The sequence below is a fragment of the Bombus pyrosoma genome, linkage group LG3 (assembly GCF_014825855.1).
Source record: "Bombus pyrosoma isolate SC7728 linkage group LG3, ASM1482585v1, whole genome shotgun sequence".
Taxonomy (NCBI): Eukaryota; Metazoa; Arthropoda; class Insecta; order Hymenoptera; family Apidae; genus Bombus; species Bombus pyrosoma.
This window is the reverse complement of record NC_057772.1, coordinates 1,938,798-1,961,888: the sequence shown is the minus strand read 5'-3', so window position 1 is coordinate 1,961,888 and position 23,091 is coordinate 1,938,798. Positions and strand designations below refer to the sequence as shown.

At 39.3% G+C, this 23,091-nt stretch overlaps 2 protein-coding genes across 15 annotated transcripts in view; one reads left to right on the top strand and one right to left on the bottom strand.

The window, feature by feature from the left end:
• Positions 1 to 23,091, bottom strand: part of LOC122565863 (14 kDa phosphohistidine phosphatase-like) — a 62,641-nt gene that overhangs the window by 29,590 nt on the left and 9,960 nt on the right. The gene's annotated exons all lie outside the window — the stretch shown is intronic.
• The window catches only part of LOC122565854 (phosrestin-2-like), a 145,081-nt gene that overhangs the window by 112,926 nt on the left and 9,064 nt on the right, over positions 1 to 23,091 (top strand). For 11 of the 13 annotated variants that reach the window (XM_043722290.1, XM_043722288.1, XM_043722292.1 and 8 more), the window contains 3 exons: positions 8,777 to 8,827; positions 11,856 to 11,991; positions 12,726 to 12,875. In XM_043722290.1, coding sequence (XP_043578225.1) covers positions 8,777 to 8,827; positions 11,856 to 11,991; positions 12,726 to 12,875 — 337 coding nt within the window. Of the gene's footprint in view, positions 1 to 1,981; positions 7,369 to 8,776; positions 8,828 to 11,855; positions 11,992 to 12,725; positions 12,876 to 23,091 lie in introns of those variants that run through there. The other 2 variants (XM_043722294.1, XM_043722289.1) reach the window with 2 other exon arrangements.

Sequence of the window (23,091 nt, the reverse complement as noted above, 5' to 3'; positions counted from 1 at the left end):
TTAATTATTAACATATTAACCGCTGAATCTTCGGCGCAGTGTTCAATAATCTCGAACCGAGATAATAATGACGAAACGCGATCAAAGTTATCGTATAGGTGGCTTTGGCGACAACTTTGATTTCACTAGTTGCTCTGTTAAAGAAACTACATAAAGCTAGCGAAGAACAGCCATCCAAAGTTTCTCAAATTATTCTGCTAAATATAATACATTGGCGATCCTTCAACGTCGCGTGACTATTTATCTTAGTCGATCAAAGTCACGAAAATAATTGAGATCGTCTTGTCATTTACGATTACGATCAATCGAAATTCATAGCAGGTCGCCTGAGTCGTGTTATTTCGGATTAAACTCACCTGATAGTCACGAAACGTCATCGAGGCCGTGTCCATTTCGGTCAGTCATTTGAACAACACAGAAGATCGTGAAGCTCATTGTCATTCCAGTTAAGTTCGTTTCAAAGTTAAACGTGTCGTGTTTGAGGTCACTTGAAGCTATTCAAATATTAAAGGAAGAATTGGCTATGTGTATACTTAGTAAAACTCGACGTTTTTTTCGGCACGGAACATCCTCCCAGCCTTTAAATATTCATAGCGGTAGTTGATAATTTCCCGCGATCGTATCTCACGTATAAAAATTGCTCGGAAATTACGAATAGAAGCCTGTTCAGGGGCAAAATGGTCATTTTCCGAAGTTACAAGCTTCGAAGGATAGGAGCCTGATTAATTGGGACTATCTAATTCACGTCCGCCGGATAAGAAAGAGAAAACCGCCGTCGGTACCAGCAAAGCAAAAACCTTGGTGAAAATAGAAATTACACGGTGTAACAAAAATGAACGCGACCAGCAAAATAAAGAAAGAACGTCCGTATATAATAGGAAAAAAAAAGGGTTTTCTATTTACTACTTTGAAAATAATTTCCAAAGGTCTTGATAAAGCGTTTATGGCTATATTGAAAAGGTTTCTGGAGCCATCATGAATTCTTAATTCAAAAATTAATCATTTCTTTTGATACGTTGATTACTTCAAACTTCGTTATTCATATGCAAAAGTGAGATCTCGTTGGTTCAAAGGGAGAAAGTAAATTCGAATATCAACTATAATTGAAGTCTTGAATATTTGAAAAATTATAAAAATCTGTAACGTTACAAGATTTCAATGTTTCATGTTTCAACGTTTTTAAATATCAAAGCGCTCATGGTATCAAAGAGGTAGATTTCAACGACGGTTTCCGGCACCGGCAATTTAATACCGTGAAATGTAGCAGGTATTTTGTGTCTGGACAAAATGTATGTGTACGAAGGAACACAGTGGACTATTCATTATTAATAGGGAAAAGGAAATATGTGTTATTCCTAAATAAAGGAAATATCGTAGCATCTGGCCTAACGAACATACTACCTGTATACGAGTGTCTGTAATTCGCAAGCTACTTCTCTCGTATTTTCATAGTTATTTCAATACGTCGTTCGTAAATTTATCCAACGCGTTGCAACAGAATCGCGATATCTTTTTAATTTGTTTTTCATTTATTCGGGCAACGTTCCATTCGATGGAACGAGCTTTTTTCCCCATTGTAACGTTACGCGTTAACTTCAACGGCGATCCGAAGTATTGATACGATTAGCCATTCGCGCAATAATTGATATTGAATTTTCCTTGGTATTGATAGTAAGTGATTTCGTCGGTAATATAGAATTTTTGTTAGTACCGATTTAATAAAAAAAAAGGATATCGACGAGGCCGAGTTTACAACCAATTACTCGTTCCATTTTTTTAATTTGTTACGTTATTTCGTTAGCGACAGTTACATTAACCGCTTGCGTGGATTATTAGCGACAGAAGGTTGCTTTACCTCTCAAATATTGCATTTTACTTGAAACGTTTTGCGTATTTTCATATTTTCCATGAATGCACAAGCATCAAAAATTTATACGTTAGTACAATATATATAATTTAGAGCATTTTAGTTGATTTAGTAGTCATCGTATTGATTTATCTGGTTTCCCATTAACGGTAGAAAAATCAGCTCTATCTGTACAACAAATGATTTTAATCTTAATCTATTTTTAATTAGTTCATTAGCTTGTAATTATGGCGTGAATTATCAGCGATCGAGATCTACTTTATGCTTTCTCAAACAAACCCGAAAAAAAGAATTAACATATTTATCTACAACCATCGTGACTGCTGATTAATTGGAACTTTACAGTAATTGCGAATCTCTGTATAGCTCATTATATCCAGCACGTATTACCAGGACCAAAACGGAATACAAATAATGAGCAACCGTAATACTCGCCCTCTATTGCTTCGATCACGATTAAGTGTAAATTAGTTAGAGACGCGATAATTCGAACGCATCTATACCCATTCAGCAACATCGTAATACCGTTTATTAGCTGTTTTGCCCGCTACAAAGAGGAACTCGCCATCTGTTACAAATACGATCGCCAATCTACACCACCATCAACCATAATTTGTTTTCGTTATTCGGATAATCCAGTTATTTTTATACGCATAACGATCACGACGCGTTCTGTAACACGTTGGATTTTCAAGCAATTGCAGAACGTAGTTACAAACGAGAAGGAAAGGTTCTAAATCCCGCTTGGGGTGGATTAACCCCTTGCCATACCATTTAACTCGCAAGAATCCGACCTAAAATATTGCACCCGAATGGTCGGGAAAAGAACCAAAACGACGGAGATAGAGTGCCAAAACTTGAAACATGAGATCGTGTGACTAAATGCGTAGATAGCCGCGGCCGTGTTTAGAAAAAAGATGTTATTCGATACATCCATATTTAGCCCGAGATTAAGACTACGAGCCTGACTCGTGATATTCAGGTTTGGCTCAAAATTCCCATCGCGACTCAGCACTCGTAAAAGTATGGCAAGGGGTTAACCCGATATTCTGCTTGTTTTACACGTAGATTTAGGTAAAAACGTTCAGACATTTACCGAAGGTAAAAAATCTTGGAACAGTTACTACATTCGCTTCGAAATTGTAAAATAGTGAATGTACATCTGGAAATACGTTTCGTTAGAAAAGAACAGCGAGCATTTCCGAACGATCGATGTCAACGCGATCGAGTTGGCTTTCCGATTTCACGGAATTCGTAATAAAATCGATCGATAATGGCGCGATGTAACGCGGAGATAAACGAAAGGGGCTCGAGGTCCAACATTCTGCGCGCTTTAAAGAACGAAACTTGCGTCGATAGAAACGAGCGAAGCAAAGAAATCTCAATAAATCAGGAGATTTCATTTCGTGCACCGATTCATTCGATACAAAGTAGTTCTTTAATGCGTGTTCGCCGGGTGAATTAATAAAAAAAAGTTCCCGGTAGAGATAAGCCGGGGACAAGGTCAGGCTGTTATCGCGAAAGCGTAAAAGCTCGCTGCAAAAACGTAGAATACGAAGAATTGATTCGTTTTATTCTTGAACCGTTTCGCTCAATTAATATTAATCCTTTCCTTCGATATCCTTTCCTCTAAAGGAGACGAACGTGAAAAGGAGATGTATAGGCAATTTCATTAAATTAGTCAGTGGAAACATTGCAACGTCGAATTTCAAAGAAAAATTCAAACGGATATTTAAAAAGGAAAGAGCCAATCGTATCGAAAGAACAGCAGTCTTGAAAATCGATAGCGCTTAGCAAAAATTCATTTTACGTCAACGAACCGAGCGAACCCACATCTTCCAATCCAGCGAATCCACTGATTTTCGTTCACGTGGATCGTATTATTTTCAATTAAAACATATAACGAAATGTATAATTAATTTCATACATTTGCACGAATTATAATAATGTATCGCGTGTTTTATACATTTATATACATTTAACATGTCACTGTCACCGATATAGTATCGTAGGTGATGAAAATCGGGTCCACAGTGAATGTGATAAAAATCAAAAAGCCCTGTCTCGAGAGAAGTCACGTGCGAATTCTGTTCTGTATATCGTCCGCAACCTCGAATGGTAATTCCCATAGTAGTTGTCCCATCTACGTATGCACGTTTGTTTCTTCCTCTCCTTTGCATATTTTCGCACGTGTCCCCACCACTAAAACGAAAGTATTTATTGCTCCTTGAGTGCATAGAAGTATCTACGCAAGGAAGCGCATCGTGGAAATGTTCGAGTCTTTTTCACGGTGGAAAGACATCATCTTTTATCTTTTCGACAGATAGTCGGCTTGAAGGCACCATTATCCTCTCCCTGTTGCGTTCCTCTCGATGGAAAAAAGCTACGAGATACAACGATCCCATCGATTCAACGTACAGCCATTTACGTACACAATTTTATGAATTTCGGCCGTTTGACGATAAACTTCTTGCGAAACTTTCGAGTAAATGTTTTGCGGTTCGAAGCGTTCCCGTTAGGAGTTGACGAAGATGTCAGAAGACACTAGGAGATTGAAGTGGAAAACGAGTGATGTTCCGGACATCTTCAATTTTAAATTTGAAAGATATACACGAGACTGATAGACGAGGTAATACGCTGCGTGTTTCAGTGGATTAAACCGCTTGGCAAAGGCGACATAGAAATAAATGCAACCAAGCTGCGAATATTTCTAATTACTAGCCACAAGTGTGAAAACTAAGTTTCTGCTAAATGTTAATTTTAGTGTTATTTTCCGCTCATGTTTAATTAATTAATATGGAAATGTAAAGTTGATGCTGCAGATATCGATGGTAATTTCCTTCGCCGAAACATAGTTTTTACCGACGATAATAAAGTTCAAAGTTGGAGTTTTCTTTAATTCTTATAATCTATGGAATATTTTATTCTTGTAATATAAAAACGTGCAAATTCTGAACTTTTCGCTTTCAACGTGTACCACGATCACCGAAATAGAATATCATAGGGAGTGGCACCTAGTAAAGGATTGTGGGTGTCGATCATACCTATAGTCGAAAGTTTCGAAACGGATTAGGAAAAGAAAAAGGAAAGAAGCAAAGAGGTTCGTAGGTGGACTTTCTATGCACGTTCAACGGTACTCCTACGTGGCATAAATTCCGCGCGCACGTTCCACACGTCACGAAGGTCTTCGGGCGCTTTGTGCAACGAGAATTAGCTGTAGAATTTCGCATGCGGTCGAGTGGCTCCTGAAACAACGCAGCGGGTGCAACGAGACACCGGCTCTTGGCGATGCATTGCGAAATTCGCCTCTAAATGAGATAGGATGCGCGTAAATCGCACGGTACACGATACAGTAAATTGACTCACCCTCGACCTCGTGTCACGACTCGTCAAACAGTAAATGACGTCGAACAGTAAGTCCTCTTTAAAATGTCGATCTTTTCCTAATCGAAGATTCCAGGCTATCCTATTATTTCTATTACTAGGATGCAATGTCCTAGTAATATAAAAAACAATGAAAAAGGGGATGATCCTTTAATAAAGGAGAAATAATTAAGAAATGTCGAATACAACATTTGTGCGTGATGCATTACTTTCGAAAGGCTCGAGTTTCTAATTGAAGATGCTAGCGGGTACCCCTATTCTTTTTATTTCCTGGTAAAAAGCTAACAGAAACAAACTTAGATTACGTCATAAACATTTTAGGCTCGCGGCAACTTTTATAATAACTTCTTCTTATTACTTTTCTTATTATTCCAAGTTGTTCTCCGTCTGGGCTTCAGGCGTTATTTACTTCCTGTCCAGTGATTATGACTTATTCAAGAAATTGGAATATACTAAAGCTTCTTGCGAGACACGGTGACCTATGATGAATCGCAGCGACCGTGAAATTACGCGGCTCGCCCCTGACATTCTGCAAATGCTTGTTCCGTTGTTATGACGAAGTTGCTCGGCCTTTTCCTTTTTACCGATTAGTCTCGTAAGTAAAGATTCAAGAACCACGTAATGTTTTACGGGCCTGCGTAAAATTCCTCGACGACCGGGCGTGCAACGTTTCCCGCGCGACGTTTTCCGCTCGGATCATCTCATCCCTGGAATCACTCGTTCGTCATTCCCGCGTTTATCGCGCGTCGTTTCAAAGATACGAGCGCGCCAGCATTTGGTGTAATTTATAGTGGAAATAAACGCGCCGTTCCTACATAGTATTTCATTTCCATCATAGTAAAAATGCGAGACGAGGCCTCGGAAAGATGTGTCCTTCGAGAAAGTATCAACAGATCGTGGAACAAAAATCGATAATTATTTACGAAGCGATTAATTCATCGATTTCGCTGCTTTTGAGAAATTATACGCTGTGAAGATTAACGAACGAACTCTCTTGTGAACCACTTTATATAAATTCTTACGTATATGCAATTCTTTTTCACCTTTCACCTCAAAGATATGAGCAAAGATATTTTCTATGCTATGTAGCATTTAATTCAGTTGCGAAGTTGTGAATCTCATGACACGAGCCATTGTTACAAAAGCTAGTTACTTTTCATTCGATAATAAATCAAGACTGATCAACTAATTTTACCATATTTTGAGATTTCCTTTTGATCGCGATTGGACCAGATCTCGTTTATGTTCCCATAAACAGAGAGAAAGAGTCACATAGTTACTCGTGATACCTAATTCTTCTGTAGTCAACAGTCAATTGAAATCCGCTAAAATTAATCGTAGACCTTCCAAGTGGACCGAATAATCCACGAATCCTTTGCCCGGTCAACTCTCGCGTCGTTTTACGTCAGAGCCGTGAAACTTTTTGTTAAAAGGAGTTACAACTTTGAAAATAAATTACGCAATTCTTATTATGGAAGACACGGTATAAAGATTTTTCTATCCCTCTCGGCAAGGCAAAAGGCATTAAAGCCACGCATGAAACGTACGTACATACGTGTGTTAAGTAGATACGTCAGAGTTAGAACGAATATCTTGCTGCCCCGACTTACTACGAGTAAGCCCGCATTAAATCACTTCAAGCACTCCGTCACGAGGAAAAATGCGTAAATTCCTTCGCGACCTCCTTCTCTTTGTCGCCGTATATCCTTGGACGTGAATTTTTTCATGTGAGTCGGCTACGAACGCTTCGCACGGTCGTACAATTTTATCAAATGGAGAAAAAGTGGAAAGTAGGTTCCATTATGTGAGCGAGGACTCTCTTAAACGACGGGATTGAAAATAAAGTTTATATAGCAGTTGACACTGGTAATCTCCGTGGAGGTTTTCGTCTACGGCGCACCGTGCTCGAATGAACTAATTAGGCGGACAAAATTCGTAACCTAGTTTCATAAAAAAAGGAGCATTCAGTGTATAATTTACTCGCAGTATCTTCTCTAAAGTTTATCATTTTCACGAGAATTATTCATCACGTGAAACAGTGACTTTTAATGGGTTCGAATTGACACCGATGCTACACCACTACCACTATCACTTTTGCTGCGACATACAATTTGAAGGTAATTTTACCCTATATCGTATAATGTAATACCGTATAATGTAATATACGACATATATAACAAAATCACTAACAAAAATAACGATGTTAGTTGAAAATGTATTTATTACGTGCTTCGATATATCAACGATAATAGAACGAATCGAATTAAATGTTTTGAAAATCTTTTCATACAATTTTATATTTTATTTTAAAGCAGAAATAGACAATAAATATTGAACAAATAAAGGGCTGGATCAATGCGCGGAACATTTTTATTTGAAATTTTATTTAAAGAGACTACCCACACAATTTGTACCCTTAACTACGTGTTCCTCTTAAGGTTTTCCGCGATATCTGTGTTTGAGAAGCTTCTATCGTTAAACTACCTCCGACGCGATTCGTATACATGTTTATGAAAAAGATAAGGATATCGTGGAAGGAGCCTCGGGCGATATTAATACATAAATTATATGAAAAAAAAACAATACCGTCTGCGAATGAAGCATGTCTGCCCAGAGCAACATTCGACATTTTATCCTAACTGGTTTATCCTCAAGAAGCTATATACGAAAACTGTTCATAATTTGAATCGTAAATTCCTGTCCAACAGACTGAATTATTACACCAAAGAATATTTGACATACCAAAACTGAAAAGATTCTAATGATACGAAGTATCGAGTACACTTAGTCATTGGCCTCTAAAGGATTAAGAATGTAACGGATGATAAAACATCTGTGTGGCTTCAAACTTCTTTGACTTGTCACGTTCACACGGAAGAAGGTGGAAGGAGGAAGGAATCGGTCGAGGGAAAATAGTCTTGTGCAAAGAAAATTACATTAGATCCCGGAGGTGAGTCGAGGTTAACGAATTGCCCTATAGTAACATAGCGCAGCTTTTCTACTCGAAGACTCGATGAAACTGACATTCACGATGGATGAGTGTAAACCAGCAACACGACATTGCGTGTAAATGGTTAGCGCAAAATACATGATGATATTACGATATATTTCCTTCGATTCTAATACAGCGACTCATTAGAGACTCTGAAAAAGTATTTGAACGTTAGCAAGCATAAATATATTTTGTGTACACTACTCTTCGAAATTTCATTCGCATCATAATGATACGCGATATCTTGATTATAGTGGTTTATTGAAGTTTATCGTAAGCATACGCTTAGTAAAATATTAATATGAATAATTGAATCAAAGATGAAGACTCACTGAATACAGATTGAGCTTTAATAACACATCGTCTACCGGCCGTTTTATGCAACAACGTTATGCTAACGCGTGCTACCGGTTATTTTATGTAAAGCCAACAACTTTAGTTTGTGCACGAATACAAGAGTTTACCGGCTTTCATGAGCCACCGTATATACATAAATGAAAGCTCGGATAATCCACTGAAATTTTATGTTTCAGAAAAATGGACAACCCGAGTGACAACGCATCGGACGCGATTAGTAGTCAAAGGTAAACCTCAACGACGAAATCTGAAACGAGAGAGAACATTGCGTTTGGTGAGAAAATCGAAAGTTGTCTCTGTCGGAGGAGTTGGGAGACCGTTTTGTTCACGACCAAGTTTTGGGAAAGTTTCTGTTGGGAGAGTGGCTGACGTTATGTAACGACAGATCTTCTTACGACGATCTCCGGCACATAAACAAACGCGAGCGTTAAGCAAGCGGAAAAATCCTCGACGGCGAGGTGGCTCGTTGCGTCGTAAAACTTTGGCAGACTCCGAACAACAGGCAACCCTGCTAGGTATCCCCTATAGAAAAACAAACTAAAATATCATCTCCGAGAATAATTCTTTCTCGTAACTATGTAATTGCATCGCGGGGAACGTGGAACGTAGCGAGACATGGTATCGCAAGAGGGATAATTTATAGCAAACAGAAAAGACGCGAGTACACGTTGGCTTCTTGGTGAGGCTAAAATACGAGAGAAGGTCGTTGAGCGGTTAGGAAAGACCTATCGTGGAAAGAAAATTCGATCTTTCATGGGTATTTACGGCATTTCAAGTTTCCTCGCTCACGCTCCTACTACGTACTTAAAATTGTAACGTAGCTTGCAAAGGAGGACGACGTCGGCATAATAACTGGTATTCTTAACAAAGCCTTTTAAATTTTGTTGCAAACTCGAGCTTGAAAGTAATAGATTATGGTAGGTATGTTAATTAGTATCCCTATTATATAGAACTTTAATGCAAGTTGAGAAAGGAGAGCAGAATTGCGTTATTATTTCCGTAAAAGAATCCTTTATAATGAATTCTGCTTGAAACTTAGGTTCGAAGATAGTACATTATATGTAGCGTTTTAATGAACTTTTTTATTTATTTAGAGTTTGAAATATAGCTTTCAAAGGAAGAACGACGTCGTTGTAACATTATTTCCCTAACAAAGTGCTTAATAAAGAATATCCATAAATTTCAACTGTAAAAGTGAAAATAGTGGGTTATAGTATTTTGATAGATAACATCTTCTTGATCACGATAAAAATCTTACAATGCGAAACGATAGAGAGTAACAAGCGCGCTCCAATAACAAACAGCAACGGCACTCACTCTGTGATGACCAAAGGACGGTTGGAATATCAGAGGAAGTGACCTGTCTACCTAGTCGTCGAACCTATCCGGGATTGTATGAAAACTAAATAACAACGAACACGGGTTTTGAGTTTAATCAAAAAGAGCGAGGGTCGCTCATGACAAACCAGCCTTCGAACTTGCTCGTTAGTTTGATTAAACTGAAAACTTTTAAATACACCGACTATCTCAAACCGAACATAGATAGTTGTTATTATTAACTGTTTGACAAAAATACACTGACAATTTTTCGAAATTTCTTACGTTCCACGGTTGAACGTTACTTTCGATCTAAACTTTCTCCTCTGGAGCACAGAAGAGCAAGATTTCGAAGGCTTGCGCGATCTGAATTCTTATAGTTGGTGTTGTAGAAAACTTTTCAAAGGCAAGAATCGAGATGTGACAAAGTTGGAGAATATTCGATCGGAAGAACGATTTTTATGGAAAATCTCGTAACGATGTCAAGGACCAACGCAATCGTTCTCGCTCACACGGAATTCGCATACTCCGGTTGGTGTGGTAACTGGTAGCAATGCGGTTTTGGATTGAACCGTGGAATAAATATCCGGTGGCGCATCAATCAGCCATTTCGAGATTGTATGTATTACGAGGATCGATGGGATTATTAGCAACGTCATCCTAATCACCTTTGGTTGCCTTAATCACCTGTATGATCAAAAAATCTCTTTGATCCCTTTAATCCTTCCCACTGCGGATGAAAATGACAAAGTGTTGTTATAACAGAGTCAATTTAAAAATATTACATTACATGGATTACGTGTATAATTATTCAATTGCTGGTTTGAAAGTACATAAAGAAGATATTCTTTCCTGTATCGTTCATTTTTAATTCTTCGTCGTTACTCTCTACGTTCAGAAGATAGACATCGTTATTGGAAAGCAAATCTAAGTAAAATTTCTAGAACTACGATATAAAAATCCGTTTACAGTTGTGTCAAATGTTTCTTCGCGTAACACCTGCCATACATATTATACATTCGCGTTTCGCTGCATAATCGTTTCGCCAATCGTCCCATGCATAAGTGTCGCGACACAGTTCTGACGAGTATTTATCGAGCACCGGGAAAAACTCACGCAAATTACAAAGTGTATATTACACGAAGGTGCTTTGTAATATTTGGCGAAGATTGTAACACGTGAAAATATTTTCTCAAGGAAAATCTAACTTAAGACGCTTGTAGCACCTTGGAAAAATATTAGTACCTTCGATCGGAGAGTATAAACGTTGGCAGCATTAATCGATGAAAAGAAGGACACGCTGAAACGTATCGATAACGCACGTGACATTGTACAAACGAGTCCATATCTACTCAGGCGCGAAATCCCAGTGGAATTATTAATTTATATAACCGTCGATGCAGATGAGAATTGCGAGCAAACAATAATGAAAAATAAACGACAATCGGTCCTGCGATATTTACGATTATAAGCAGAGTATGCCTCGATTCACAGTCTCGGTTCACTATCGGCTCGATCAAATTATTAACCCATTGTTTCGATCGTAGGTGTAAAATATTTCACGATTTGTGAATCGAAACACTCGTTCACATTATCAATTCAATTGCGAACCGATCGATCTCGCACCAGTAAAGTATTCTTTTCTCGATAATCTTTGTCCGTGAGGACTACTCACAGTGTGAATGCCTACAATCGAAGCCGTGGGATAACAAATTGGCTTGGATCGAGTCTAACGCTTCGAGGTAATGAACCGTACCTTTCTTTTCCTCCATTTGTTTCCGCGTGGAAACCGAACGAGCCGCGAAATTCGATGACGAAACAGAGAGGACGTAATTTAAGTTCAAATTTGTATTACGATAATTGAACGAGTCAATGGTCTAATTTACTGACTAAAGTACTCCTTTGACGACTGATTAATTACATTCTTCTGTTCCACAGGGTATATAAGAAATCATCGCCGAACAACAAGCTGACACTCTACTTAGCGAGCAGAGATCTGATCGTGAACGAGTTGAAAATCGATAAACTACAGGGCGTACTATTGGTCGATCCTGAATTTTTGCAAGAGAAAAGAGTGAGTTTCCAATGTGAAGAAAACAATCGAATATTCCGCTTTAACGTGGTTGGAAAATGCCACGCTGAGATAGGAGAATGAAACGTAGGAAATTATACTTACCATTGTAGAAACTTTCCATTGGTTTAATTCAATGGGTAGAATTCGTCCGCAAGCCTAATTCCTCAAAGATCCTATCTCTCTGACCTCAATTTCATCGACAACTTTCTCGCGACATCTTTCCGTCGAACCTAATTAAAGATACTTCCGGAGTTACTCCGTGGGCAATTTATAGACCAGAAGAAGCTTGAAGAAGATGGGAGCGAGCTCACGACCCCTGAGACGACATCCTCGATACTTCCCGTTAACTCGACAGATACACCCGTATTACGTAAACATCTTTCAGCCACTGGTAAAAAGCTGCCGCCTCGACTGAATTACATTTACCTACAAATTATTAAATCGCGATCCGATAACTTTCGCTAGAGTAAAATTCGAAAAATATCGTACAATCATCGAATGGTTAACATTCACCGAACCGCGAATAAATTCGATATCGACTTTTTATTTATCTGGGAATCAGCACAGTGGTTCTATAAAATTCGTTAGAGTTTCTACTGAAAAATTGTGCGAAGAATTTAAAGATCCTGGCACGACTACCAACGGGGAATAGACTAGCATTCGCGCAACCTCTAAAGAACCGAATCACGATTATTTACCTCTCTATTTACCAATTTAACCGTCTGATGTTTCAGGTGTACGGGCAAATTACGTTGACTTTTCGCTACGGGAGGGAAGACGAAGAAGTAATGGGACTGAAATTCTGTAACGAGGCGGTTATGTGTCTCACGCAACTTTACCCCCCATATTCCGGCGCTGATCAACAAGAAACGACCCCGTTACAGGTCTGTATAAAGATAATTAAACGTTTATCTCTCTTTCCAAGGTTTACGAGTTCGCATTTTGCTTCTGTATCTAGAGACGGTCGGCTTAAATTTAGAAAATCAGAGCGATTTAACGAGCGGAACCCTGCCGGATGAGATTGAACGCAAGGGTGTTCATAAACTCGTGAAATCTTGTCCGTCAACGTGACACAAGGCGAGCCAGCAGGTTACGATCAATGAAAATTTAATAAAGCCTTCGATGGTGCAAGTGTCCCGTGTTCCTATCCGCAGATGTTTCCATAACGTATCGTAAAATTGCAGAAAACTGGAAAATTAGTATCCCTGCGTCGCTCGACAGCTTAATTTCCGCACTGATTCTGGACTCGGTGATCGATGATCTTTTCCGACAGGATAAAAACAAAAAGGGATGTAACTTTTCAAATTTCTCGACGAATCTTCCTTTATTTTTCTATCCGTACAAAAACTCATCGTTCTCTACCCGTGTTTAATCTTCTATTTAAAATTGCTTCGCGATTTAAGCATCGACGGATGATAAAAAAGGAAGAGGAAAGATAAAAATGCATAAAAGTTGGAATCGATGAATAATTATTGGTAAAACGAAGAGAAAACGTAAAATCGCGACGGTGCTGGATTTTCTCAGTCGGTTAAACGGTAAAAGGGTCGTATTATTCGAGGTAACGACGCGGCACCGTAAGTTCGTAATCAATTAATGAAATAAGCCAAGCGGCTTAGCTTAGCTGTTTTCGTGCCTAGATAATTAGAAACTTACATACGCAACACCGATTGCAAATTGCATTAGCAGACCGTATAACGCTTCCTCGAGCGTGTAATTCGTAGCAAAAAGCTTCACCAGCTTCGGACCGTATACAAATTTCCGAAACTATGGATTTGGGAAATTTAAACAATTGAAACTAGATACTCGTTTGCTGATGCGTCGTTCAATGTTTCAAGAGAACGGAGAAACTTGCTACGACAAGGTGAAATTATTTCATGAACCGTAACAAGATAAATTCGTTCGTTTCGTCTCGAGATATCTCCATCCGAATGTGACCAAAATTTCTCAAATACAAATATAAAAAATACAAAAAATTTCTCAATACAATCGTAGTCACTGTGATAGAAATAGATGTTTATGAAACGCGAAGCATATAGCATGGAATATATCAGAGAAGATAGGAGCGAGTCGTGATCGAATCAACAAGGCGAATTACAAATTATTGGCAAGTATACCGCCTGCAAACGTAGTATAAACGTAGTAAAAGCAGATGTCTATAACGTAAATCGTTTGAAGAAAGTTTTCAAATAAAACATATAACAACGGAACGTTCGACCGCGATAAATTAATTCGAGTAAGTTGCGCTCGTGTTTCTCCTAACTCGCGATAATCGAGCGTCGTGATTGAAACGCTCTCGGTTGAAAAAACTAGACGTTAACGGAAAAGCTTCCTGCTGAGGTTGAATTTATCACAGCGAGCTCGGCTGCCTTGTCTTTGACATCCTCCACGTTCTCAACGTTCTCACGTTCGTTCTCCGCTGTACGAGGCCAGCGGCAAATCGGTCAACCAACGCAAACCTCTCCAAGTTTTCTCTCCGAGTTCATCGCTCTTCAATATTTATTTGCCCCTGTTGGACACGCGAGTACCTTGTTTATCGTGTATTCCATCCAGTTGAATATATGCAATACGAAGAACGTTTGTGAGCAGCTTGTCGAAGTATTGCACACGCTACCTGAAAATTTGCTTGATGTTTGCTTATGCAGCTAAACCATGTAAAGAGGTTAAACGATGTTGCAAACGTAATTCCCATTTCCGAAATGCGCACAGATGCGAATAACGCGGAGGAAATATTCTGAGTAGCGATGAACTTGATACGATTCGAAATAGGAGGAGAATGATCGGATAGAGAAGCAATGGAATAAGAGAAGAGATAATAGATGGAGAGGAATAGGCAGACTGTCGAGTGCAGATGGTTTAGATTTCTAAAGCATCTCTAAATATCTCTATAAAATTAGAATTTATTGTTATCCGTTCTCCGTTCATCTACTATCCTCTATCGAACCTCTCATTATTAAATTAATATTAAATATCGATCGAAATCGTCTACTTTATCGTGCTTTACTCTGTGCATTTCCACGATGCAAGCGCTTACGATGTGAATTTTTTCTCGGTTGAATAGGAAGATTTCAAAGACGAGTTCTACTAGGGTAACCTTTTAGAACCAGTCACGAGAGCTTCTTCGGCGAAAGGCAAGCAGAGGAGGGTTGTTTCAGAACGGTTCGATGCACGTTGTTCGGTGACGTCGCGCGTATCAGTTACAAGGCTTACGACCTATATAACATGCATCCCGTACTCCATAAGCTTAACGGTTCATTTCCGAGAGGATCAACGATCTACCAGATCCCTTAACGCCTTGTTCGTTCAAACCTTCCACCATTGGTTGACCGTTGTAACGAACCGAGCGAGTTACTAGTTCCGTACGGAAACAAAATTGATACGCGATCTTTTAATCCTCAACCAGCAGCCGCAATTATCTGAGTTTCCGATGGGGTAGCTGGCCGTTCAATTTTCAGCGTATTTCGCCGCTTTTACCTCGCGTAAAATTCCCCGAGAAATTATCAACTTTTCCATCGAATATCTCCTTCGACCATCTTCTTATTTGAGAATTTACGATTCCTCGGTTCACGAACGGTTTCTCGATGGAAATCTCTTTGCGCAATTACCGGGTTCTTTTACGAGAGAACGTAAAGTTCTAATTAAGGATCGTTAAAGATTTACAAACTCAACAAGCTCCCAATTAATGAAACGGCAAATATATTCGTCTTTGGTAAAATGATCTCAAAATCAGATAGGCAAATCTCAAATTTAGCGCGCCGCTTTCTTACAAAACGTCCTTCTTACAAAACCATTCCAAAAACAATTTACAAAACCAAGGGAGCGTGTTCCAGTACTTGCAATTAGTAAGGAAGCCATTTTTCTCGCCGAGTTATCATTGCCAAGAATTAGATGATAGAAAATGATCAGGATTATAGTCTTGCTGATGTCGAGCGATCATTTTAAAACATTATACGACACAATAGAGAAACTTCATGAAGGCAGCGAGCGTTGTTCAGAGAAAAGAACGGGACGACAAAGATTGGCGCTTGTCGTTGCCTATCTTCAAAAGATATTTCTTAATAAAAAGAAAAAAAAAGGTCCGTCGTTCCTTTCAACTAGAAACCTTTTGAAAGCTGTCTCCTGTCGCCCCTCCTCGCTGTTTCATTTTCGCTGACCACCTCTCAAGAGTTCCATAAATGGAAAAACCACGTACACGTCAGGTGTTCACGAGCTAACACTTGTCTCTGGACTTGGCGAAAACCATTTCCAACGTACGGAAGTGAAGCTAAGGTCGCGTTGTCTAGGGAAACAAACTTTCTCGCCCAATTTACTAAGACTTTCGTCTTATTGTTAGCTGATGAAAAGTCGGTTGTTTCTCCTTCTGGCGTTGTTTCGTCAACCGGTTACCATTGTTTCGTCGCAAGTCAGGCACAATGACGGAAGCTGTTACGTTGAAATTGCGAGAACTTTCGTCCAGAATGGGAAGCTTTAACGGAGCTTTGCGAAAATTACAATGAAAGTAGTCGCGAAAGTAGTGGTAAAAAGAAAACTTTCGCCACGAAATACCGTGGTTTCGCCCGATACATTTTGATTTCCAACGACTGGATGAAATAAGAATGAAAATTTCGACAACTTAGCTTTCAGCTGTGCTCGCGTGTTTCCAGCTTTTGCCTGTTGTCGACCGTTTCACAGCCGAATTCTTTTCTTATTAATAATAGAGATGTTTGTTTTTCGAGTGGTTTTTTAAACGAGACATAACGCACTATAATTTGAGATTAAGAATTTGCACAACTGAATTGAATACTATTGGCGAAACTTTACAAGTCAGGAATATCGTGTTAAGCAGAACCTGATAGCACATATAAACGTACAGCGGTTAAATTCGTGCTAAATATTCGATGTTTGGATCCTCGTTAGAACGTGGTTGACAGAATGAATGTATCCGATTAGCATCTGTCGCAACTAAAACCTTGCGAAAACATACTCGGCAAATTAGTTTGGTTACATCCTTTTTTCCCGCCGTTCGCAATAAATTCGTTGGTCGGAGAAGGTCCAGCCATTCCCGAAAGTATATTCCGAACGCTGCCAACTTTGTCCCGTTTATATTTCTATTCTGGAATAATTTTATTCAGTTCCTAAAGGTGCAGAATAGAAACGCGGCGAATATGCATGTGTTCTCTGCTTTTAATTACGTACGCTGGATCTTTTCTCCGTTGTGTTTAACTCTTTTCTCTGACTTTACGTTTAAACGTTTTATACGCGCATCTTTAATTATAAAATATTCACCTAATTCTCACTTAATCTTTTCTTAAAATTTCTCCGTCTTCCTGAAGTAAGAAAAATCCTTTTAGAAAGCATACGTACACCGTTTCGTGCCATTGTTTCTACAGTTTCATAGTTATCCTTCAACGTCCGAATCATTTTGCACGAAAATAAACGATACGTCGATCAAAGCATTCTTTATTGAAAAAGCATTGTATCCATGATGAAGAACGTCGGAAAATTCTATACCAGAGACAACTTTTCCTACAGCGTTCGCTGCAGGCCAAGGTCAGCTCCTGGCCAGGATCGAGCTTCTTTGCGTCACCCAACCTACCGAACGGTATCGAAAGCTTCGGTTAACCGTCGCTTCGAGCTTCGATAAACATTAAAAAACGAACGAAACGTTCTCTCGATCCTAGGCATCCTGGCGTATCGATCTTCGCGTATTCATAAACGACGGCAGCACCAACACACAGTGAAATGGTGAAACGTATCGCGATGAAATTGCTTTTCTCCGACTGTGCTCACCAGAGATCACGTTTCTCTCGCAATGGATCTTCCTCCGCCATCTGCGGAATTGCGAAACGACGCCGGATATCGGGTATCCGCGTACGGATTCGCAGAGATACAGCTGTGACGGGTGCAAAGGTGTCCCATCGGTTGGTTCAAATTGTACGGTGTACTCGTCCCTATCGCGAGCAGAGTGAAAACACCTTGAGGTCCTACGTATGAAATAAGAACCGATGCGTCTCCCTCCGGATTAGTTTTGTTCCTTCACGCCACAAGCTACGAACATTACACCTCACTGCCTATTTAAATATACGTCATATTCTAAATTTGGCAAATTAGAATTTCCTATAATCTTCCTACAATCCTATAATCTTCTTGATAATGCGCAACTACGATGACTAATTTAACGAACATACCCATTGAGAAAGTATATCTATATATATATATATATATATTGAAAAATATAGACAACAAAATACACGATAGATGCTATACGATTTGTTATAAATCTATTAGGTTGTCCGAAATGTTTCTTTCGTTTTATGAGGAAATAATAGACGCACGTTTTTTGTTTTATATTATTTTGTCCGCGACATTTCACAGACTTGCTTTCACGTTTGTACGAAGGTGCAATATTGCAAAAAACACGTTTGCGAAGGAAAGACACTTTTGGGACAACCTAATAAAAGAGAGAACTTGAGATCTCTGGCTTTAAGCATAAGACGAAAAGCTTCAGATGTGCTAACTATAACCGAACGAACTCGGGGGAAATTAAAGAAGCATTTCTTGATATCGCGGGGGACGTGGTTTCGAGACTCGTAACACGAGCGAAGGTGCGACGAAGTGGCTTATCTTTCGATGATATCCTACGAAACGATCGTCGTTCATGTCTAATTCATCGATCGAATGAATAATGGATCGCACGGCGCCTGTAAAAACCACAACCAGATGAAATATCCGGGAAAAGAGAAAGAGACTTGATAAATAATTTTCACGACGCGCCAAATCGACCTAGCAGCGGGTCAGGGTTAGTGTCAAGGCCGCGACCCGTCGTAATACGCGAGGCTGGTCTTACCCACCACCGCAGGATCTCGTTCGACGAGCATGGAATTTATATCACGGCTTGATTGCATGGCAATTCTTCGGGGAATTTGCTTTTTCCTCATCATCTTTCCACGAGCTTGCTGTCGTAGATCGAAATTTGATAGAATATTTTCGACCGCGAAGCGAATAACGATTGAGTTGTTAAATATAAATGAAGTTATATTCGACAATGATATTATAGTTCTTTATATTATAAATTCTTTGGCTTTCAAATAAATTCCTTAATTCTTCGCTGATTTACGTACAATTTCACCTTTTCTCGATAAAATAGAAACAAACAGGATAAATAATAAATCTGCGAACAAATCACGATTTTCGCAAACTTCTCCTCCTTCGACTTTCAAACGATTCTCTCGCTCCTTCGATGATTTGATCGCTTACAGTCCAATGCTAGTCGATTATTCCACATTACACGCATTCCGAATTCCATTCCAAATTCCTCGTAGAGTTTACTCGCGTATTATTCGCGTCGCTTCTCTTCCCATTCGCTCTTCTTACTCGCTAACAATAGCACGAACGTTTTTACAATTCTTTATCGCTCAACATCTCCATGTAAAATATCAAGAATTCTCGTTCCCACGGATTATCGTGTTTCCAATTATCGAAACTGACTTTTGAACGTTTCGCTAACAAGATTCCGTTCTCTTTGGATAATTTCAAGCGACCAAAGTTGCATTCTCCGATTACAAAGTAATTCTCTAGAGATTTCTTAAACCGCGAAACAACCGACGTGTGTGGATGGAAAACGATAACCGTTGCGAACTGTTCTCGAAGCAAAAAAGAAGAATAACTCGAAAGTAACTGGGTAGAAAAATACGACTGACCTCGAATCCTCTTCAAGATCGTTCTTTTCATCGTTACGCAATCTTTTATTTAAACCAGACTAGAAAGAAATCTTTCGCAGACGATTTATTGCACCGTTACGCGTTATAAAATTACATTCAATCTTTTTTTTTTCTCTTGTGTTTCGATCAAATTCCATTCGTTCGCACGTTGAGATAAAACAAGAATGGACAGTCAAGTGGCAGAAGGTTTACACGATGCCGAGCGTGTTCTTTGTTTACGTTAATCGTTCGTCAGAATTAAGTTCGTTTCAACGAATCCATGACGTAAATTGAAACGTGCTTCTTCAGCGTTTTTCTTGTTCCTTTCTATCGCCAAAGGAACGTCGAGGAAACTGTTCTCGCTTGGCTTCTACTTTCATCCATTTCAATTACTCTCGCGAATCTCCTTTTTGCAACAGCACCGGCGCTGTACAACACGGCATAGTCAGCCGTAGTATTGCGTTACGCTGGATTTATCCGCAAAATTACCTCTGCACGACTTTCCTGTATTAATTGATCGCGATTGATGACGGTAAAGGTAGGAGGGCATTTAAATCGTATCGATCGATTCAATGGCGAACGACTCGTACCGCAGTTGGTGATGTTCCTTTCCTTCAGATACATTGGATCGATTGCCAATTAAAAGGCAGTTAAAATCAGCGTGCTTCCAACGTTCGTCCGTTTCTCCTAAGTAAACGTTGCGAAGTAACACGGTGCACACGATAACGATATTCGCCAGCTCGCAATTATCATGGAATCGGGTCGAGGTTGCGTTTCATTAGAACTCCATAAGGTTTTATTAACGGTGAACGACGATAAACGAAATTTTTCGTTCGCTTGGCTGCTGTGGACTCTGGAAAACGAGTAGCTGGAAAAGAAGAAAAGGACAAAGCTTTTATTCGACGAAATTTGAAGAGTATTCGAACACCGAACGACTCGCGCGATAGCGACAAAGTATTTATCGTCTTCCTCTTGCGAGTTTCATAAATATATTTTAAAACGTTATACCCGCTTTGAAAATATTCACTTGTATGTAAATTATTTATCAAACAAACAGCTTTAATTATCCTCCATTTAGCTGCGGTTTGGAGTAGCGCAGTGCATATTGGGTAACGAATCGCGACAAGACTTTTATTTTCGCCACTGTCAAGCTCGGCCGAATTATATTTCGGGTCATTTATAAATGTTTAATATCACTTCGCCGGTCGAAAATTACCGCTACGAACGTCAGAGAAAAAATTGCCACGTCGCTGTGTGTAATAACCACGATTTATGCGGAACAAAGCAAGAAATACTAAGACTAATGGGATCGTTTGAATCCCGCGAAACACCGAGGCTAAGCACGAGAAGCTTGGCGTGATATCGCTGCCGCATAAATAAACGATAATCAGAGTTTGCCGGATACGGCAAAAGTTATTAATTAACTAGCAGAGAACGTCGCCAGAATTTGTGCTTTTGCTATCCGAATGAACGAAAATGCATTTTTGCCCCGTGGCTATTGTTACGCGGCGTTGTTGCGTTCCACGAAAATTAATTCCCGTTCGACTAATTTTCGTCAATGGTAGGTAGTTGGCCCGCTTTTTTAAAGCAAACACGAACCGCGTTAACGAATCGATGTTGATTCGACCGAAAAGTGAGAAGAAGGAAAGTTGAATGTTTAGTCATTTTAACGAGAAAAAAAGAAAACTGTTAAATTTCAGGAACACCCTTTCTTTGGCTCCTTTACCGAGAAAATCAGTTACAGAATCGATCGCTCGAAAAAGTCGCCAGAATCTTTTCGGCAAATTGGAAACGTCACACGTTCGATTATCGTCCCGAACGATAAAATCTCTTTCTCGAGGGGCAACGGAAATACTATCGAGTGAAAATCGAGTCGTACGAGAAGCGAGGACGAACACAAATGGAAAGTCATTATGACTGGAGACTTTTAGGATTCGGTGATCAATCATAATTTGGTTCCGCCTGGAGAACCTTTCAAATCGCCTGTCGAGAAACGAATAAGAAGCTACCGAGACTGCGTAGCATTGTCGCGAGACGAACGATCCATTACGTAAAATTCTCGTTTCTTTTTTTTTCCTTTTTTTTTTCCTTTGACTCGATGAAAATCTGTACCTAAGTTCTGGGTCGTTCGCCGATGCTCGCGAAATAACGCAAATTTCTCTGTTAAGCCCTCTGTAACCGAAAGACAATATGTACCTACGTATCTAGAGGCCGATCCATAACGAAGAGACAATTCTCGGGGGTGAACATTTCGAAATATTAATCTCACGCAATATTCCACGAAATACCCCTACGAGATTTTATTTTATTTATTTATTTATTTATTCCGGACAGTAAATAACGCGTATCTGGAAACACCTGGCCACATTTAAAAAGTAATCAAGCACTTAAAACGGAAAGCGGGAAACATTTCACTCGATTATTAATCGTTGAAAATGAAGGAAGAAAGCAATTTCCGGGCACCGCTTCGGCAAATTCCGGTTGATACTATAAAATCTGGTAGAGTTGTTGAGAGTAAAAGATCAGTGATAGAGAAAAGGAAAATGAATTTCAAAGAGATCGCAAGAATTATCTGAGCCTCTGCTGATTAACGAGGAACCATCGTTTTCAAGGACGGATATTAATTATCTCTAGCACGAATAACGACGTCCAATTGTGTAAGACGCTCTACTAATCCACCCTAAAATTAGAAAGTTTCCTTTGCTAATGAGAGTGGAAGTTTCTTGATCGTTCCATGGAAAATCAGCCAAGACGAGACAAAAGGGAAGGTAAGGTAAGAACGTATAGACGAGAGTGTACAAGCTTTCGCACATGCGAATGAAGACGAAGCGCGCGTAAAAACTGGTGTATCCGGCAGCTGGAAGAGAGCGTCACGCGAAACGAAAAATTACGAGCGACGCCATCTTCTATGATATAGGAACGGAGAAATGGAAAAGTACGTGTACGATAAAGATTGCTCGTTCGAGAATGATTCTTTATATCGTGCGCATGATAAATGTCGAGTAAAATGAAGCAAGTAATATCGCGCATACTTGTAGTACTGGAAAATATACGTGTACCCCAAACGACCAGTTTTCCTTACGTACGAATATTAAAAAGTTAAAAAGTAAAAGCTGTTAGAATGTTTCAGAAACGACAATGTTTTCAATGGTCGTATTGAAACTTCCCTCTTTAATTACAAGATGACGTCTTCTCGTTTAATAATTAAAAATCAGGAAATCGACAAAGATCTTATTTATCGTACATTCCTTCCGCGATATTCAGTCAGAAAGGAAAAAGCATCGAGAAGCATCGTGTCTCATAGGCTTTGCTAGCTTTGTCGGTGCAAAACTTACCTGATTACTCGTATACATAATATTTGTATACGTAAATTATAAGAATTTTTATTTGCCTGTTGGCAATCTCTCGAGGACGTCTATTGGAG